General features: G+C 40.7%; 3 protein-coding genes across 8 annotated transcripts; 1 reads left to right on the forward strand and 2 right to left on the reverse strand.

Annotated features, from left to right (window-relative positions):
- Positions 1–820: 820 nt before the first annotated feature.
- LOC119497248 lies at positions 821–6,476 on the reverse strand. 4 transcript variants are annotated; one of them, XM_037785224.1, is made up of 4 exons: positions 4,894–6,476; positions 3,144–3,662; positions 2,559–2,831; positions 821–1,724 (listed from the first exon to the last, which is right to left on the reverse strand). In XM_037785224.1, exons 1-4 carry the CDS (start codon positions 5,170–5,172, stop codon positions 1,209–1,211), a joined length of 1,587 nt encoding a protein of 528 aa, XP_037641152.1. In that variant the 5' UTR covers positions 5,173–6,476; the 3' UTR covers positions 821–1,208. The 4 variants fall into 4 exon arrangements, with proteins under 4 accessions (XP_037641152.1, XP_037641151.1, XP_037641150.1 ...); XM_037785223.1 differs by having other exon boundaries at positions 2,559–2,954; positions 3,099–3,662; XM_037785222.1 differs by having other exon boundaries at positions 2,559–3,023; positions 3,096–3,662.
- A 133-nt stretch (positions 6,477–6,609) lies between these two features.
- ino80e (INO80 complex subunit E) lies at positions 6,610–11,552 on the reverse strand. 3 transcript variants are annotated; one of them, XM_037785225.1, is made up of 8 exons: positions 11,442–11,552; positions 11,115–11,197; positions 10,957–11,027; positions 9,917–9,969; positions 9,726–9,807; positions 9,148–9,259; positions 8,708–8,806; positions 6,610–7,458 (listed from the first exon to the last, which is right to left on the reverse strand). In XM_037785225.1, the coding sequence occupies exons 1-8, from the start codon at positions 11,467–11,469 to the stop codon at positions 7,252–7,254; spliced, it is 735 nt and encodes a 244-aa protein (XP_037641153.1). In that variant the 5' UTR covers positions 11,470–11,552; the 3' UTR covers positions 6,610–7,251. The 3 variants fall into 3 exon arrangements, with proteins under 3 accessions (XP_037641153.1, XP_037641154.1, XP_037641155.1); XM_037785226.1 differs by having other exon boundaries at positions 11,339–11,474; XM_037785227.1 differs by lacking the exon at positions 8,708–8,806.
- Positions 11,553–14,447: 2,895 nt separating this feature from the next.
- Positions 14,448–18,690, forward strand: si:ch73-54f23.4 (zinc-binding protein A33). Its single transcript, XM_037785959.1, has 7 exons — positions 14,448–14,626; positions 14,870–14,943; positions 15,156–15,251; positions 15,441–15,674; positions 16,355–16,377; positions 16,559–16,674; positions 16,759–18,690. Exons 2-7 carry the CDS (start codon positions 14,878–14,880, stop codon positions 17,310–17,312), a joined length of 1,089 nt encoding a protein of 362 aa, XP_037641887.1. The 5' UTR covers positions 14,448–14,626; positions 14,870–14,877; the 3' UTR covers positions 17,313–18,690.
- Positions 18,691–18,817: the final 127 nt, after the last annotated feature.

Genomic DNA, 18,817 nt, shown 5'->3' on the forward strand with positions numbered 1-18,817 from the left:
GTCATAGTCGAACTACTATGTTGTACTCTAACTATGTTTTGCATGTAAAATATTAAGTTGTAAAGTAATGTGAAGTAAAAAATACAATATTATTATTATATAAGTATTGGAGAACAAGCTTAAAGTATCAGAAAATGGAAATTAAGTCAGAGTATCTAAAAAATGTACTTCAGTGCAGTACTTAAATAAATAATTACTAGTTATTTTCCACCTCCAGTAAAAAGTAGCAATACTAGTGTGTAAATAAAATTACAATTCCTGCATTAAAAGTTAAACAATTGTAAGAGTATCAAAAGTAAAATTACCCACTATGAGTTACATTATTGTATCATTATATATTATCTTTCTTGCATTATTGGATTATTAGTATTGATGCTTTAAAATGCAATGCTGTGCTGGTGGAGATGGAGCTTATTTTGACCGCCTTTTATATAGCTGCTTGGTAGTTTAAACCATAACAATGTATAGTTCATAAACTTCTCAAATGTCTGCATCTGCAACATTTTAATCTGCTCTTACTCTGTCAGGTAATACTGTGGAGTATAAAGTATAATATTTCCCCTGAAATGTAGTGGGGGATGAATAGAAAGTAGAATCAAATGGAACTATAGTAAAGTACCTCTAAATTTTACTTAAGTATATGTGTATTCATATTTTATATTTGGAAGGTTTTGATTTCATAAACATGAATGAAGATTGTGTGTTACCATGAGCGTTGACAGAAAACAAACAACATTACAAATGCTGTTCTGTCTTGTTTCGATGTGGGAAACATTTCCATAATAACTCAAGTTTATACAAAGCCAAAAACAGTATGATATGCCGGCATTCTCTTTTATTAAAATGTACATATAAGCAAACATTTATCATAACAGTTATCATACAAGAATTGTTTTTAATAATTACATCCAAAAGCCTTGTGCGCAGTGTTTTTTGAATCACAGTTGGGTCACTTATCCCAGCAGCAGATTATTTGGACAGCCAGCCACAGTGAAGTGTACGACCTACAGTGTAAGAAGTTTTTGTAATTCACTAAATTTCAAAAACATATGGCTATCTTCATCTAAGGCATATCAAATGACATCAAACTGAACTAGTCCCCCCTTTTTGACACTCTTACGTGCTAAAGAAATTTACAAACCAAAACTGGAGAAAACATTTGAAAAAGTTTGTTACCGATGGCATCAAGTGGACTTTCCCTCGACTTTTCACTCTGACTCGTCCCCAAAAGCCCCTCTCACTGCACCAATGACCATATCCCCCATCCCCATTATTAAACCCCCTCCCATCCTAAACACATTAACCACCCCATTTCCACTTCTCCATACCAGCCTCCCCAACCCTCCACCTACAGCTTTCGCCTGACCCCCCATCTCTGACGCCACTGTTCCTACATAACCTTCGCTCTGCTCCCACAGCCGCCCTCCGAAGAACTTGGTCACCCACCAAGCATTATCCAGCGCATCGCCACATATCCCCACTGTGTCTCCAGCTAGAGTCCCCATGCCAGTGACCCCAGTGTGGCAGCTGTCCCACAGGGCCCCCACCATGGAGGAGGAGCAGTAGTAGGCGCTGGAGCAGCAGCTTTCCCCAATACCCAGTAGCGTGTCTCCAGCTGAGCCCATCCAAGACAAGAGGTCAGAGGTCAGGAGGTGGAGCAGGGAGAAGGTTTCACCTGGCAGGGCAGTCAGAACCCCGAGGTCTTCCTGAAGAACGTATGTCACCTGAGTCAAAGGACAAAAATTAAAACAAATTTGAGTGAGATAAAACAATGAGTGAATAATGAAATGACAGAATGACCTGAGGGCGTAATGAGCCAACACCTGCTGCTGGCTGCACCTCATTCCAGTGTCTGGGAGGAGCACACTGGAATGAGGAGATCTGTTAAACGGCTCTGGAACTGAACATGTTAAAACACAAACTGACTACACTAAACATCTCCATGTTTAATTTCATGGACACTTAAAGAGTATTTTTTGTTATCTAAAAAAAGACAACTGAAGAAAGTACTGATTAGTAATATTTTTGCTGCTATTGTTGTTGCATTTTGGTTTTGATTGTCTTTTTTTGTTGCCTTTTGCAAACTTGTTCAACTTTTCCCTTATTTTCAAACATATAGTAATAAATGATCACCCACATTATCCAGTATTTTGTATTTGCTAAACTACATCAAGTAGTCCGTCTGTAAATGATCAAATTAAAGAGGCACTCCCAATTTTACACATGAAGTTCACTTTACTTGTCATGAGGGGTCTACTAAGCCTGTGAAAACAGTTGTATAATGTTTTCTGTTGCGCTGGACGAGCTGTCCAAACTATGGCAAAATAACCCTGATGATGTCATCAGGCTTGGCCTTACAGTCTACAAATGTGTAGCAGATAGTCTGTGTTAAAAACTAGGGTGTGGCAGGCTCTACGCCGGTGCATTATGGGAAGTGTAGGATGCATTGATTTCAATCATTCCCTTGTGAGCTTTATGGGAGTGTATTACTAAATTGCTGAGAGTACCCCTGTAATTTAAATAAAATAAAACTATTTCTAAACGGTTCAGTAACTCACCTGTCCAGGTAACTGTGTGACTGTGGAGAACACAGGCCGCAGCGGAGCTTTAAGGATGGACATGGTGGTGGAGAGGACGTAGACCAGAGTGCTGCTGCCATTTGTGTCTGTCTCTTGTTCGTCCACAGTTTCATAATCAGCTGAGGAGTCGGAAGACTCTGATCCGACAGATCTTGAATGTATCACATCAAGCAGATCCTCTCGTTCAGTGGTACCGGAACCAACTTCCTCAGTGGCACCAGAACTGACCTCCTCAGCGGCACTGGAACCGACCTCCTCAGCAACATCGGAACCGACCGCCTCAGTGGTACCGGAACTGACGTCCTCAGTGGCATCAGAACTGACGTCCTCAGCGGCACCGGAACTGACCTCCTCAGCGACACCGGAACCGACTTTCTCAGCAACATCGGAACTGACCTCCTCAGCAACATCGGAACTGACCTCCTCAGCAACATCGGAACCGACCTCCTCAGCAACATCGGAACTGACCTCCTCAGCAACATCGGAACCAACCTCCTCAGCAACATCGGAACCGACCACCTCAGTGGCACCAGAACTGACGTCCTCAGCGGCACCGGAACCGACCTTCTCAGTGGCACTGGAACCAACTTCCTCAGTGGCACCGGAACCATCTGCATCCCGCTTTTCTATGTTTCCAGGGAGCCCCTCACTGTGAAGACCCACTCTGACTCCAACAGCCACCCCATCTGCTCCTCCACAGCCCTCTGAGAACAGCTCTGACACTCCTACAATCTCCTCCAGCTCCTTCACGCTCACTTGCCTCTCCACTTGCCCTGTCTCTCTGATTAACCCCATACTGAAGCCACTCTTCCCCTCTGGGACAGCGCAGCACACTGCAGACCACAGCGGCTTCGTCTGACACTCCTCATCTCCATCCTCAGACGCCCCGAGACCTCCTACCCCGGTCAGGATGTAGAGATCACCCCCTAAAGTGCTGCACTGGGGAGTGATGCTTGACTGGACCAGTGTTGTGACTGTTGAGTCCCAGTGTTGGAGCGGGGAGTCTGTGGGCGAGACAGCATGAGATGGATCCCCGCCTCCTCTGAGAAGGGCTGGTACTGCTACTTTAATGTCTTCATTTGTCTGGAAGAAAATATAATCAAGTTAGAGTTCATTAGGATCTACTCCTGTACACTGGTTCCAACCTACTCTATTACCTTACAGATAGTATTTTCAAATATGAATCATTGGGTTTTATTTAATTTAATTAAGTTCTTATTAAATGTAGTATTAAATGAGTCTATGTAACATTTGAAAAATAGGACATGAAACATGTATTGTTCCTGTTTTATTGTCATTGTATGCCAGCAGTCTCCGCTAATTGTGTGAGGAGTTGAAAGGTTAAAGTTTGACAAAGGTCACTTCTTAAAACTAAAATCCAGCTTTTACAAATGTGCTCATGTTTTTACTTCCTGTATATTCAATTTTAAAATGCAGGGACTTGCAGTAAATGACTGTTTACAATGTTGAGTGCAATGGTGGATGAAGTATTCATATATTTTACATGTGTTAAAAGAAAAAAATACCAATGCAACAACCAAAAAACAATATATTCCATTTCAAGTAAAAGTCCTGCATTCAAAATCACACTGAAGTAAAAGTACACAAATATTATCCACAAAAAAAAGTACTGTATACTTAAAGTAAAAGAACTTGTTTTGCAGTTTAGCCCTGGGACTAAACTACATACTGTAAGAGCGACAGAAGTCACTGGTTAAATCTGAGGGGTTGTTAAATGATTAATGGAGTAGAACAGAAGGAAAAACAAAGTTTTGTTCCACAAATGTTTAACCATTTTACTTTTTAATATTTTTTTCTTTTTTATGAAATATCTCTTTGGATGTCAAAGACATCATCGGCACCAACTTCTTTTTGTAAGAGGTCACAATCCGAAAAGGTTAGGAGACACTGGTTTAATTTTTAACAATGCATTTTATTTTATTAGCTTATCATATTTTGTTTGTAAAATCTTATTCTGAAAAGTAACTATTTCTTAGATAAACGTTGTGGAGTAAAAAGTACAATATTTACCTCTAAAATGTAGTTGAGTAGAAGAATAAAGTAACAGAAAGTACCTCAAAACTGTACTTAAGTACAGTACTTGAGTAAATGTAATTAGTTACTTTCTTGAGTTTTTAGAAAAGCGCTATATAAATAAAATGTATTATTATTATTATTATTACTTTCCACCAGTGATTTGCAGCTTACATGCTGGAACACCAGTCTTTGATTTTGTACTGTACCATTTTATTAAATTTCACCCTTCAAAAAACTGGTAGTACTGCTTTAAACAGCGTGGTAGATGTGTACTTACCAGAAGCTCTTCCCCCTCCTTCTCTGTCCATCCGTTGCTGAGATGGAAGGCAGAGTAGACGGCCGTGTCACAGGGCGGTTTGGACACAGTGGCGAATGCCCGTCCCCCGGGCAGGCTGTGGCAGAGTGAGCGCAGCTCTGCAGAGGCTCCCTGAGGAGGCGTCTGTCTGTAGAAGCACTGGCTGCAGTCTGGCTCTGAGTTGCCCATAAAGAAACAGGCCTGGGCCGAGCACAGCCAGACAGCCGCAACAGCTGCACTGACAGCAGCAGGACGCAGCATGGTGGTGGTGAGCTCAGCAAATCCCCCCCTCTCTCTTTCACACACACACTCACGCAGAGGAAGAGGGAGAGGCTTATAAATTATCCAGTGGTTTCCGTATATGGGAAAGATAAGGTGGCCAAGCTTGGCTGCTGATGGCTTGTTGTTGTTCTCTCACTCGCTGCTTGCTCTCTCCTCCAGTTTGTCTCCAACCATGTCTGTCTTCTTCTATCAGCTGTACTCTGAGTGAATTTGTGTTGCAGGCACAATCTTGCTTACTCCTTCATTTCCCTTTCCCTGACAACCTCGCCCCCTCTGTCAGTTCCACCCTCTTTGACTCTCCCTTTGGCTGTACCTCCACTTCACCCCTCCCTCCTAAACGCTCTATGGTTACACCTTTAACTCCCATTGCTGCTAGGTACACAAGCCAAGCACACACCCATCCAAAGCTGTCAATTACCTGCAAGTCTGCATTCCAAAACAATGGTCGTCATACAAGTTTAGTCCCTTGAATGACACACTCTTGTTGGGCATTATTCTTGGTTAAGCACGTTCCTGCAAGTGCTGATTCCATATCAAACAGCTGCTTTGAAATACTTCCATATCAAGCAGGGCTTCGCACTTGAAAGTCCAGGTAAAATGTGAGCAACTGAGGTCTAAATATAACAATGACCGTTCATGAAATCCTCATTAAAGCTTAATCCTGACAGTGTCAACGTCACGGGTCATTGTCTCACCCAGAGTGCAGCAATTTCTTGAACTCTTCTAGACAAAACACACTCCCTGTCATGCCTTGTAGATTGCAGCTCGCTTTCCTTGATATTAGAAACATGCCTGTTGAGGCACGACGTTGGCACTGACTGTTCTTAACAAAATCCCGATGTGGCAAAACCAGCAATTTGCATGTAATCTGATAACCCTGTGCAAACCTGTGTACGAGTGAACAAAACAAATATCTAACTCTGACATCTAGAAGAGGTGGAGTCCAGCCAGGCTGCCTTAAAGTTTCTTAAGAGTTATGCCAAAATAGCCAAATGTACCCCTGGGCTTCTGTCAAGAGGAGCTGAGAGGTCAAGCAAGCAAAGAAAAATGTGCAATAACCAATGTGAATTAAGTTTACATGAGCTTTCCTTAAATATAGCTTTAGTGTAGTGAATGTTGTCAGTACACATCCTGCATACATAAGTGCTCACACAGACTATAGCATACCTCGGTGACTGATTACAGCTCTGGAATGAGAGCTTCAGGGTGTAATGCTTTGGGTGGGGCATCAAGTCGTACTATACAACTAAAACTACATCTAAAATGGTGCAATGAGAAATATTTTAAACATACATAACAGCTTTAAGAAATTGTTTTCGGTAAAATGGCCTCTGTAGCAGGTTGTAAGCAGAATCTGTGAATGAACCCGGACATCATATTTAACTTTAAACTAAAACTTTTAGTCATTTGATTTGATAACATTTTACATTTTTATTCTCTGACACACACAATTTGATAGGTGCAAAAATAATATGTCTCAATTAACACGAAGTAGCTTTGATTATTGACAATTTGTTAAAAAAAACATTAACATAGTAGAAGTACAAAACTTCCTGTAACAAGTAAAGAAGGCGTAACCTATATCATACTAAAAACAGAATTAATGGATTGCAGTATTTATGCAAAGCCAAGTCTGAGACGGTGTTTAGACAATGCAAAACAAATAACAAACAAACGCTCTCTTTGTGCAGGACACACCTAGTCGTAGTCACAGTTCGACTGTTCAGACAAAACAATAATCAGCAGGCAGCTTGAAATGGTTTAAAAAGTAAAGTATCCAATCTTCCCTGTGGCAGTGGATTTTGTCACAGATTAAATTCCTAACATAATATTGGAATCCAGGAAATATTTCTGAGAGTGATTTCTGACTGCAATTAAGCAAAAGTCCACAGGGGGGAGCTTGGCCCTCCTTTTGTTTTGAAAATGTGTAATGCTCTCCTGAATACAGAAAATATATTCAGTCACATTCTGTCTTTCGCTCTCACACACACTCACACAGACAGATGTACACACCCTCCATTCCTTGCTTATAAATACATCTAAAACACACACTGTGGCTCACTCATTGGGGATGTCAATGACCAGCTCAGCCTCGTCTCCCTCCCCTCTGTCTTCATCTCCTCTGTCGCTGTCTCCGTCACTCTCTCCCTCCTCCTCAGCTGCGTCTCCGCTAAGCATCTGTCTGGGAACCCAGCTGAAGGGGCCGCTGGCTGCCGGAGGGACCGCAGGGGCTGATGGGTAATTAGCTGCCATTGGGGCAACAACCTGAGAGGATTTCAAAATAAAGCAAAAAATGTTAGGAACGACAAAGGGATGGAGATATGAAGAGGGAATGAGGGGTATGGATGGATGACAGAGTAAATCAGGACAAAGCATGCAGCATGTATATGAACTGTATACTGTATATAAAGATGGACGACATGACAGCTCCCCAAAAGTGAAGCCAAAACATCTCAATCGTCCCCTGGTGGCTGGCTGCAGCATAGGTCATAAATCCCACCCCCTCCATGTTAGTGGATGGGACATGGGCCAAACTAAAAAGTCAAAGTACACATCAAATACATTTTTCCCGAAGATGGTTTCTGTCATTTTAGGTAGTTCTCATCACGCTGATGGATGTTCAAGCGTTAATTTTTCTGATAAGTTTGGTTTTAATTAGTTATTCGATGCTATAAAAGGGAGTGAGACGTCATGGTTGACAGCTGTGATTGACAGCTGCTCTGAGTGAAGTAGTCGCGCAGCCAAGGCTCGGTAATTGTACGAGAGAGGAGATGTAACTTTAACTTTCCATAACCGTCACGATACTGTGTAATAGAACATGTGTCAATCTGATCATAATGTAGTTATAGATCTATTATGGTTAGTTGTTGTGTCTTTCTAGCCAAACAGCTATCGTGGTGCTAACGTAGCAGCTAGGTGGCTCTGGCTGTGGCTGTGCTTGGCTCGCGATTGGCTCGGGCAGCTGTGCGGGCGGGACCTCGATACAGCAGCTCCAGCCCCCCGATCACTACAGCGCAGACTCTGGCTCCAAATGACGCCAGAATCTCAAGGTGGCAGCTCCCGTACCCGGGATATTTTAGCTTCACTTTTGTACAGTGGGAGGAAGTGGAGACGCGTCGTCCATCTATATATACAGTCTATGATATAAACTTACAGACCAGAAGGTCATAGTGCCAAACTTAAAATGAGTTAGGGGACGGAATATTCTACAACACCAGTGTCCTGAATTGTCATCATTACAGGTTATATTGAGTAAAGTTCAGTCAGCAATATTGTGCAACAAAGTAAAATTAACCAATATAGAGTTTTGGACTCCCTGAGGAGAACATAAAGGTAGACAAAAATTACTTCCTCGTTCTTATGCATATATACAACATACTACTGGAAATGGCTTACTGTGCTGGCAGCTAATATAAAAGGCACATTAATATAAAGGATGTGAGAAGTAAGCAGTATATCTGCATCGTTGTTATTATTATCTTTGAACATCTTATTTTCCCTTTTCCTCTCTCACCTTCCCCGTTGTCTCCCTCTTGTTTTTAGGTGTCTTTGTTTTTCTCTCTTTCTTCATTCGTTCAGCGGGGGGAGCCAAATACTCTGGTGGGAAGGGCATCTGCCCGACACACACGCAGGCCCCAAATTGCCACATGATCACACATGCACACAGGTATAGGCAATTTACAAGACAGACACACACACACACACAACACAACAAAAAAAAACATACACAGAAGAATGAACAATGCAAGGACAGTGAAGCCATTATAAGCATCAAACAAAAAAAACAAATGAAGAAATAAAACAGACTTATGAATAAAATGACAAAAGAATCAAATTATATAAACAACGGCAAATCAAAACAGAAATGATGTTTGCTGATGAGGAGATGACAGAGGCAGCAACGTTACTGCTGCTGGCCATACTAAGATATAAGAAAGGGAGGTGGAGACTCACGGTGTTGAGGTAGGGTCCAGAGCCTGACGACTGTAGGTGACCAGGACGGGACAGCAGGGAGAGATGAGGGGAGGATGATGAAGGAAGACATGCCCCGGGACTACTTCTTCGCCTGAAAAGAAAGAGTACATGAGAAATTAAGGGAAACGCCGAGCCAGTACAAAATGTGTCCACATTGGTCCATTTGGTTCAATAGACTGGCTTAATTTATAAATGCATTATTTTCTCTGTGTTTTGGCCTTCCATCCACACAGTTATGATCAGCAAAAAAAAGAGGAAAATTGCAATTGTACCTTCCTTTCACAATCTAATTCAAGACTTGAATACAAATAATGTCTTGCTCTTAGAGGCCTTTTAACCATTTGTACCCTGAAGACACCATATTTTTAAGGTTTCAATTGTGTACTGTATGCTGTGCATTGTAAAATAATTATGTTTACTAGAGGGTATTTCTTCTTTTTAAATACTCACAATGACCAAAAAGAAGAGTCTGAATTATCAATACCTATATTGCATGCACATACTCATGCAACTATTGATAATACAAGCAGGATTTTATGTTAAAATGCTCAACTTACTTCTTTGCTCCATCTCGTTCTCTTTCTCTCTCCCTGAGGCCTTCTCCTTCGCTATTTTCTGAAGAAACTGTTGCATCTGAATCTGTAACAGAAGACAAGAGAACCTGAACTAACACTGCAGTGGAATGTTTACAACTCTAATGGTAGAAATGAAAGCAGGAGAGCCTTTAGGGATGAGGTGTAATAACTACCTGAGGAGTCTTCATCTACCCTCTCATACTGTAGCAGTCTGTCCAGAAGGAAGCTAGAAAGCAAAGTGCATGACATTGTTATTTACTACACGCACATAATATTGTTTAACATCACATCCACACATTTTCATGTACACAATTCAATTCAATTCAAACTTTATTGCAGACTCAAGGTCCAGATAAGAAAAAAAGAAAGAAAAAAAACAATACATTACATATAATACATTACAATACAGGAAGCACTATAAAAAGTCATGATTAAAAGAGATTATAAATATAAATATTAAAAATATATATACATACATCAACACCTTACATATAAAGAACTATACCAGTGCCTCCACAGCTGTGATTGGTACCGTGTAGTACTAAATCTGATGTTAAACAACCGCAACATTATGTCATTCTCAGAGTGATTAAGCAGGCATATAAATTTGTACATGAGATTTCTTGATACAGTTTGAAAAGTATTTATTCCTGCAGACACAAACATTTCACTTGCACTGGAACATCTTGATCTTTTTTAATAATATTCTCATCGCATCATTATAAGCGACCTGAAATCTCTGTAAGCTCGCTTTTTTTATAGTTTGACCACAAATGGGCTGTATATACAGTGTTGTACAATATGCTCTGAACAGAGACATCTTTACTCCATCTGAACACATACTAAACTTCTGTAAGAGAATGTTTGCTTGTGTGTACATCTATAGCGGCATTGCCTATAAACATCTACTATATAATAGTCGTGTATCACAGCTGTTACTCTGCACTATATTCAGTTTTAACAGTTTTCTTCATCTCCTTGTATTTTTATATCTGGTATATTTTTTTGTACTTTGCACTACTAACTTTTGTACTGCCTTTTTACTAACATGTTTTGCACTATGGAACTGTGATGCTGGAAACTTGAATTTCCCTCATGATCAATAAAGTTACTATCTATCTATCTATCTATCTATCATCATCTGTCATGTCTTCAGTAATGAAATGTCCAAGATATTTGACCTTATTACAGATTACACAATGTGTGATCTCACCTTTTGTCCCTGGACACTTTGAGAAGTTTCCTCTGTGCTCTCCTCAGCTCCTCCTGGAAGCATTCCTGCTCCTGGAGAAAGGGAAAGCAACAGTGAAATCAGTGAGACATGTAACTAAGTAGTAAAACCCTGAAACATGAGGTGCTGATTATACTCACATAAACAAGAAATTTTAATTTTCGTTTGAGGTTTTTGTATTTACGCTTGTAGTCAACTTCAACGTCTGCTTGACCGTTCATTTCTGAAATAAACAAATGATTAAACAATGAAATCTACTAGTTACTAGTTATACTGTATACTGGAGGTAACCTTTGAAACAACACATGAAGCTGCTGTATGCTAAGCTAAACGCTAAACATACAGAGCTGCTGCTCTCACAGACCTCTATAATATGCACCAAGATGTATTTAAGATATGCAAATATGCTTTCGATGAATTACAAAGCTATTTGTTTTGTTTTTATCCTTGAAACCCCCCATTGGTACCTCTAGACTGAGTCTGTCTGTGCGACATGCTCTTTGTTTACTTCCGTGACGTCGTTATTGTCTTCTTCTTCTTTGGTGTTTATTGGCGGTAGGCAAACCAGCTTACAGGTGCATTACTGCCACCTACTGGACTGGAGGTGTGGAGCAGGAGATTGGCAGGAAAAAAAGAAATAAAATAAAATAAAATAAAAAAACATTATAATTATCATTATTATTATTATTATTATTATTATTATTATTATTATTATTATTATTATTATTATTATTATTATTATTATTATAACAACTAACTAAATAATAATACTACTACTAATAATTAAATTCTCTCCATTATTCCTGTTGCCCTTAAGTAATTAATTAGAAGATTGTGTACTTTCTTAGATGTCTTTCCTAGCAGATTCCCCATTGTAATATTTCAAGGCTGAGGGTGCAGAATATGAAAAAAGCCCTTTCTCCAATTTTTGTCCGAGCTTTTGGGACAGAGAGCACAAAGAGGTCCTGTGAACGCAGTGAACACTGTCCACAATTTTCTTGCGTAATAAAAACACTTAAGTATTGTGGGAGCAGACCCAGAATCACCTTTTATATAATGATGTACCAATGGGAGAGCCTACGGGTTGCCAGTGCAGGCCATCCCACCCGAGAATACAACTCACAGTGGTGAGTCAGAGCTGCACAATTTGTGATGAACCTTGAGGATGCATGGTAAGCTACATCAAGCTTAAGCAAATCTTAAGTGTGCCATTTAAAGTGTTGTTGAAAGCGACCTTTTCTTGACCTACCTATATTTTTAAATGTTGAATTCACTTCATTATTATTTATATTATGCATGCATGCATGTCTGTCTGTCTATCTGTCTGTCTGTCTATTTAAACTGTACAGAAACCTTCCCCTTATTTCACTGCTCCGCTGCTCTTGCTCTTTTACTGCTTTACTCCAAACTATTCCCTTGACCTCTGATTTGCTTAATGGGACTTGTAAATCTATATTGTCTCTCTATAGAGTATGCTTTGCTAACCTGTCCACCTCCTCATTTCCATTCAGACCTACATGTGCAGTAACCCACATAAACGTAATTGACATACCTTGTTGAATAAGTCTGGAGTGCACTTGCAACACTTTGAATAGAATAGTTTGATAGCTGGAGGTGAAGGATCTCAATCTCTTGAGAACTGAAACAGAATCAGAGCAGATTAAAGTGTTTCCTGGTTTATTCTAAAGACAACCTCCACTAAGTACTGTATAGTGCTTTCTTACATGAACTGAAAAAGCTGTTAACAAATTAATTTTTCCCTCTTTCTGACTTCTTGAGCTCCAACACGTACACATGTCTGTCAGTGGTGTTGATTGTGTCCATGGCTCAGCCTCTGGAATAACTACTGCTGGGCTCAGCTTGATATTAATAATATCATAAGTGCTCTGTATATCTTTTGCCAACCCAACCAAAGCTTGCTCTTTGTCCTCTGCCTTGTTCAAAGCACTCCTGCAATACCACTCTAGTGAGGTGTTGTTCTTCATGTCCTGTTAGGTTAGCCCAGGACTTGGTCATTAACGGCTTCCTTCTAATATCTAGTGGCATCTCTCCCGCCTGGACTTGCAGGGCTCGAGTGGGAGGTGACTTTACTGCTCCACAACACTGTATCAGAGCTTGTGCTTGTATCTTATTACGCTTTTCCAACACAGTTTTTGAGGCTGAACCATAGACCACACTACCGTAATGAAGCGGGACCTGTTTTATTTTTCATATTTTATATAAATATATAAATACAGATAGAATAATTTAATAAAAACATTTCAACATTTCAAAGCATTTTTGTGATCTGGTGTTTTTTTTCTTTTTGGTATAATTTTATACAATGACTGACAATCATATTTGTTATTGTTATTTGTTATACTGTAATGTATGTATTTATAGTATAAGTCACTATAAAAAATCAAATTGACATACTGTAAACATACGATTACTATGGAGGATGGAACTTACCAAAATCAAAAATAAATGACTCGATAAATAAATAAATATGCCATTAAATGTACCAAAAATAATATTAAAAATAAATGTGGGCATTAATTAATTGATAAAAATGTGACATGAATTGATATTTCTGTTTTGATTTGCTTCTTTATTTATTCACCTTTGTATTAATTCCCCTATCTATCCACTCTTCTATTTAATTTTCCCTTTATCTATTTAGATTTTTGATATAATAGGATTTTTTTTTTCCAATTTGTTTTGGAATTAAAGACATAAAATTAAACAAAAAATAGAAGGCAGTTCATTAAGTTAAAATTGAATAGCCAACACTGTTTTACAGCTGCTTTGATCCTCAGTCAGGATTTGCTGTGCATGATTTCTTGCAGTGGGCCTTTGTATTGTATTGAATCATCCTGTCAGTGTCCCCTCCACCTGCCGCATAGTACTGTAGTGCAGCTCAACCCAGCTCAGCACAGTCACTTGCCAGCACCCAGCACCATGAATTATAGATGAGGAACATTTGCAGAGGTGAGTAATGCTGCTTCAGTGCACGTACCCATAGCCAGACCCCTTGTGTGTTTAGAGAGGGAGGAAAGCACAGACAAAGAAAGAGGCACAGATATAAAAAGTTGAGATAAGTGGACAAGACAGATAAAAAAAAAAGAGAAGAGGCTTGTGGCAGTGGGATGTAGATATGTACTCCTAGAGGGTAAGAGAGCAGAAATGCTGACTGTACGTGTAGAAACAATGCCCCCCTCTCAGACAATATGAAACCCAGCAGGGCACGGAGAGCTAAACAGCATCTTTTAATGCAACTATACAAGCAGTGTGGGTCCTCCCACACCCCCAGACATTAAGAGAGCCACCTTGCAAAAATAAACCTGCATTGTTTCCCTTCCAGGCAAAACAACTGCAGATATGAACACTATATCTGTCTCTCTCTCGCTCTCCCCCCCCCCCCGACAGATTCCTCTTTGATTCCAAAGACACTGGCAGACAGAAATAGACTCTTCTGTGTCTCCACGCTGCCATAAATCGCTGCTGCCAGCCAAACAGCCAGCCCGCAAGCCCTCCTGGCAGCTAAAGTCATCTGCCTTCCTCCCACCCCTCCTCTTTTGTCTTTTAATGGATCCATATATTCTCAAATCGAGCTGTGGACGCTGATCTATGCCTGTCAATGCGATTTCTCTTGTTAATTTGCTGCTTGGATGTATGTCCTTGTTGCTCTATTAGTATGACCTGACTGGGGTTCTTATCATGCTGGCATGTGTTTTCCCTCTCTCTCTTTCTCTCTCTCTTTCTCTCTCGCTCTCTCTCTCTCTCTCTCTCTCTCTCTCTCTCCCTCTCTGTATTGTTGTGTCCTCATATTTGTCCCCCCCTCTTACAACGTCCATCACTTTTATTGCACTCTTCTCAAGAGTCTTCTCGATTTATGTATTTGTCAAATCTGCAGAAACTGGAATGTACCAAAACCACAACAAAGACACCAACAACAACTGCAACAAAAGCCTTCTCTCTGATCACAAGGTAAGCTCCATGTTTTGTGGTTTCCACCTGCTGCATTTAGAACAACATTGTTTCTCATAATGTGACTGTATCTATTGGAAAGTTCATATTTCATCTAGGCAAAGAAACGCAGTTTGCAGTTTCTTAAATCAATAACGTTCTATGTGCATTTTTTCTCCTATTCTCTGTCTTGTGTGTGTGTGTGTGTGTGTGTGTGTGTGTGTGTGTTACAGGGAAAGCTTTTCCAGGCTATTAAAAGAATCAAGCACGAGCTAGATGAGTGCAGAGACGCAGAGAGAGAGACGCACATAGAGTCAGTGCACGTAGAGGTACTGTTGCTGCATTATTACAATAAATATACTCTTTTCATACACAGTAATTTCAGTTTAACGCAAACTATATTCATAACAATTCATTCATAACAATGATTATCTGTGTCGTCATATTCCACACACAAAATTTGTAGTCACACTAAAGGCTTAATTGATAATTATCCATCTTTTCTCTTCGTCTTTCAGAACAATTTTGATGGCCTGGAACGAGAAATCAGAGCCGAGTTTCAGAACATCCATCGTTTCCTGGATGAGGAGGAGCATAAGGACGTGGAACGACTGTGGAGGGAGAGACAGAAACAAGTGAAGCAGCTGAAGGAAAGAGAGAAGAAGATAGCACAGCAAGGGAGAGACCTGGAGGGAGCAATCACTGTGCTCAACAGCAAACTGGCTGAGGAGGACAGTCCTAAACTGCTCAGAGTGAGGAAACGTTTTAACTAAAAAGAAGAAATGAACATACAGATATTACATCTGAGTATCACTGAAGTTACTGTAACTATACAAAGCTGGGCTGTGGTGATGGGGGTGATGTATATTTGGACTGAAGGTGAGCTCATGTGTGAGCGGGGTAAGAGGGGGAGGCAGAGAATAGTTTGGACTCCCTCCATAAAAACATTCTGGAAACTTCTTTGCACAACAGCAGGGTCACTGTAAGCATTCCCCTTGGCCTGGGACAAAACTTTACTTACATTACTCGTGACTTGTCAAGATAACTGTCTATAACTGCTCCTCTTCCTAGAGCTGCTGGGAAACAGTGTGACTGTGCAGGTTTACATCAAAGTCACCCAATCCCAAAGCTGCAGTGCAGCCCTGTTAGCTGATCCACGCCTCTTCATTTGCACTCATCTGATCAATTATAGATATTGATTGGCTAAACAGTTGACTTTCCTGGTTTTGAGAGTCAAAATCAATTTCTCATTTAAAAGTGAAAGGACAAAAGTAAGTCGACGCATTAGTCAGCAAATAGGAATGGTGAGGCGGTCTGGCTGATGTCACAGCTTGCATTCAGAGTCTAAACAAAGATAGCTGTTGTTGTCGTTTTAAAATGCTGAACGCTGTTATTTCAACAGACTTTCCTAAAAATGTTTCTCTGCTTCCAGGAAATTCAAGATCTCATAAAAAGGCAGGTTTTCTCAACCTAACTGTTTTTTTCCTTCACTGTTTTCCCCACATCTCATTAATCTTGTGTGTACGCATGCTTAACATGTCCATATCCATCAATCCATCTCCATAATCCTCACTGTGGCTAGTCTACCATGTCGGTATTCTACCATTCATCATTCAGTCCCATTTTGTCCAAGCAGGTCTCAGGTCAGCTTTGTTCCTCCAGCGGAGGTGGACACGGAGGTGCGCTCCGGCCAGTTCGTGGGGCCCATACAGTACAGGATATGGAAGCACATGAAAAGCTGCCTCTACCCAAGTATGTTCACACGTGTCATTTGATTTATCACATGCAAAACAACAACCAAATGCACCTTGCTTATTAATCTCTATTTGCCTACAGATATTACATCAATGACCTTTGACCCTGAGACAGCCCACCCTAGTTTGTCCCTGTCAAAGTCTTGCACCTCAGTGTGGTTTGATGAGGACAAGGACACGACGGATTGCCAGGCCAACCCACAACGGTTCCACTATTATTACTGCGTGTTAGGCCACCAGAGCTTCACCACAGGCCGACACTACTGGGAGGTGGAGGTGGGACGTAAGACAGCGTGGAAGTTGGGCGTGGCACGACAAGATGTCCCGAGAGGGGAGATGGATCATACCGGCGACTCCGGTGGCCTCTGGACGCTGGCCCTGAAGGACGGATCTGTCCAAGCCTGCACCGACCCGGAGCCCACCAAGGTCACCGTATCTGTCCGACTTGTCCGCATCGGTGTGTTCTTAGACTGTGAAAAGGAGGAGGTGGCTTTCTATAACGCTGTTACCATGGCGCCAATCTACACCTTCACTATGGGAACAGTGGAGGTTCCTCTGTTCCCCTTCTATAATCCATGTGATGGAGATGATGGGAAGAACACAGCAGCAATTAAGATCTTTAACCCTTCACTATGATGAGCAGCTACAGGGATTTACTACACAAAGTGTTAATTTTATATTAGTAGCATTATTATTTAGAGCTGAAGCTATTAGAATATTAATTGACAATTATTTTGATCATCAATTAATGGTTAGTAGGAATAATCTTTCAAGCAACTAAAATTACTGCCTCACAGTTGTTTTCCTCCACCAACCAGTCAGGTTGCAGTTTACATCCATGTCTGTCCGAAATGTCATCTCTTCATCGTTTTATCCTGTTAGACATTAGTGGGAAATTGTCATGATTATCATGTGAAATCTTGAGTTATGGCCAAAAACGTGTTTTGTGAGGTCACAGTGACCTTTGACCTTGAGTCAAAGTGGATGTTTGTGCCCAATTTGAAGAAATTCCCTCAAGGCGTTCGAGATATTGTGTTCATGAGAATGGGACATACGTAAGGTCACCGTGACCTTGACCTTTGACCTTTGACTATCAAATTCTAATCAGTTCATCCTTGAGTTCGGGTGGACGGTTGTGCTAAATCTGAGGAAATTCCCTCAAGGCGATCCTGAGATAACACACATTTGTCACTATACTCTGACATATTCTAGACAAACTGATGAATTGATTGACAGATTTTTCGATAAAGAATTATATAATGTACTCACAACTTGCTGGAGAGTGTTGCAAATAGAGAAACTCCACATCAAATGATTTTAAATAAAACATGGCAGTTACTGTAACCACAAATATTTTTTCTGTTTTGAATGCACATCATCTTCTCGTACTGTGATTATTTTTAATAAATGTGGTGATGATGCTTGAAATGAATCTTGAACTGATGTCTTTGTAAAAGAGTTAAGGAAAACAAAACACAAGGGAAGGTTGCTATCTGCTGCCGGCCCTGGAGCTTCAGGGTCCATAGCAGGTGTTAACAGCATTTTGATGTTACCTTTGGCCTGTTTATAAATATCTCTGGTGCGCCTGCTTAGCTATGATGCGTCCAGGCGAGGTTATGGAAGCTGGGATTAGTGGCACGCCGGGGCCCGAGGGGTGAGAAAGAGGCGCGTGACACAAACGATGGCTGACATTGAGTGAGACGACTCACTGAGATGGAACAGACAGCTCCGAGTCATAACTGTCCTTCTGCAACTTTGTCGCTCTGAAGAATAGGAAAACAAAGACAACAGGACGGCAAACATCATAATCGCTTGTTTATTCTTAGTATTCCTTTAGACATTAAATAAAGAAATTTTCTTTACAAAACATCTGTGTGAAGTGTTGTGCAAAAAGGGAGTACAGAGAGAACATGTGGGATGTCACACCACACCCAGGCCAGAACAGCAGAAGTAAACAGAGAAGATCAGGGCAGAGACAACTCACATAGTGCAACAAGTGCCAGTGGTATTAAAAGTAATGGTTTCCATTAGTGGGTTATCAGACACCAGAATCCCTCTGGCACCAGTTTGATGTAATAACTCCAATCCCACTAAACTAAGCCTTTCTTTGAGATGCTGGTAACGTGTAAACCAAAGGCTTG

This window comes from Sebastes umbrosus, chromosome 11 (genome assembly GCF_015220745.1).
Source record: "Sebastes umbrosus isolate fSebUmb1 chromosome 11, fSebUmb1.pri, whole genome shotgun sequence".
NCBI lineage: Eukaryota > Metazoa > Chordata > Actinopteri > Perciformes > Sebastidae > Sebastes > Sebastes umbrosus.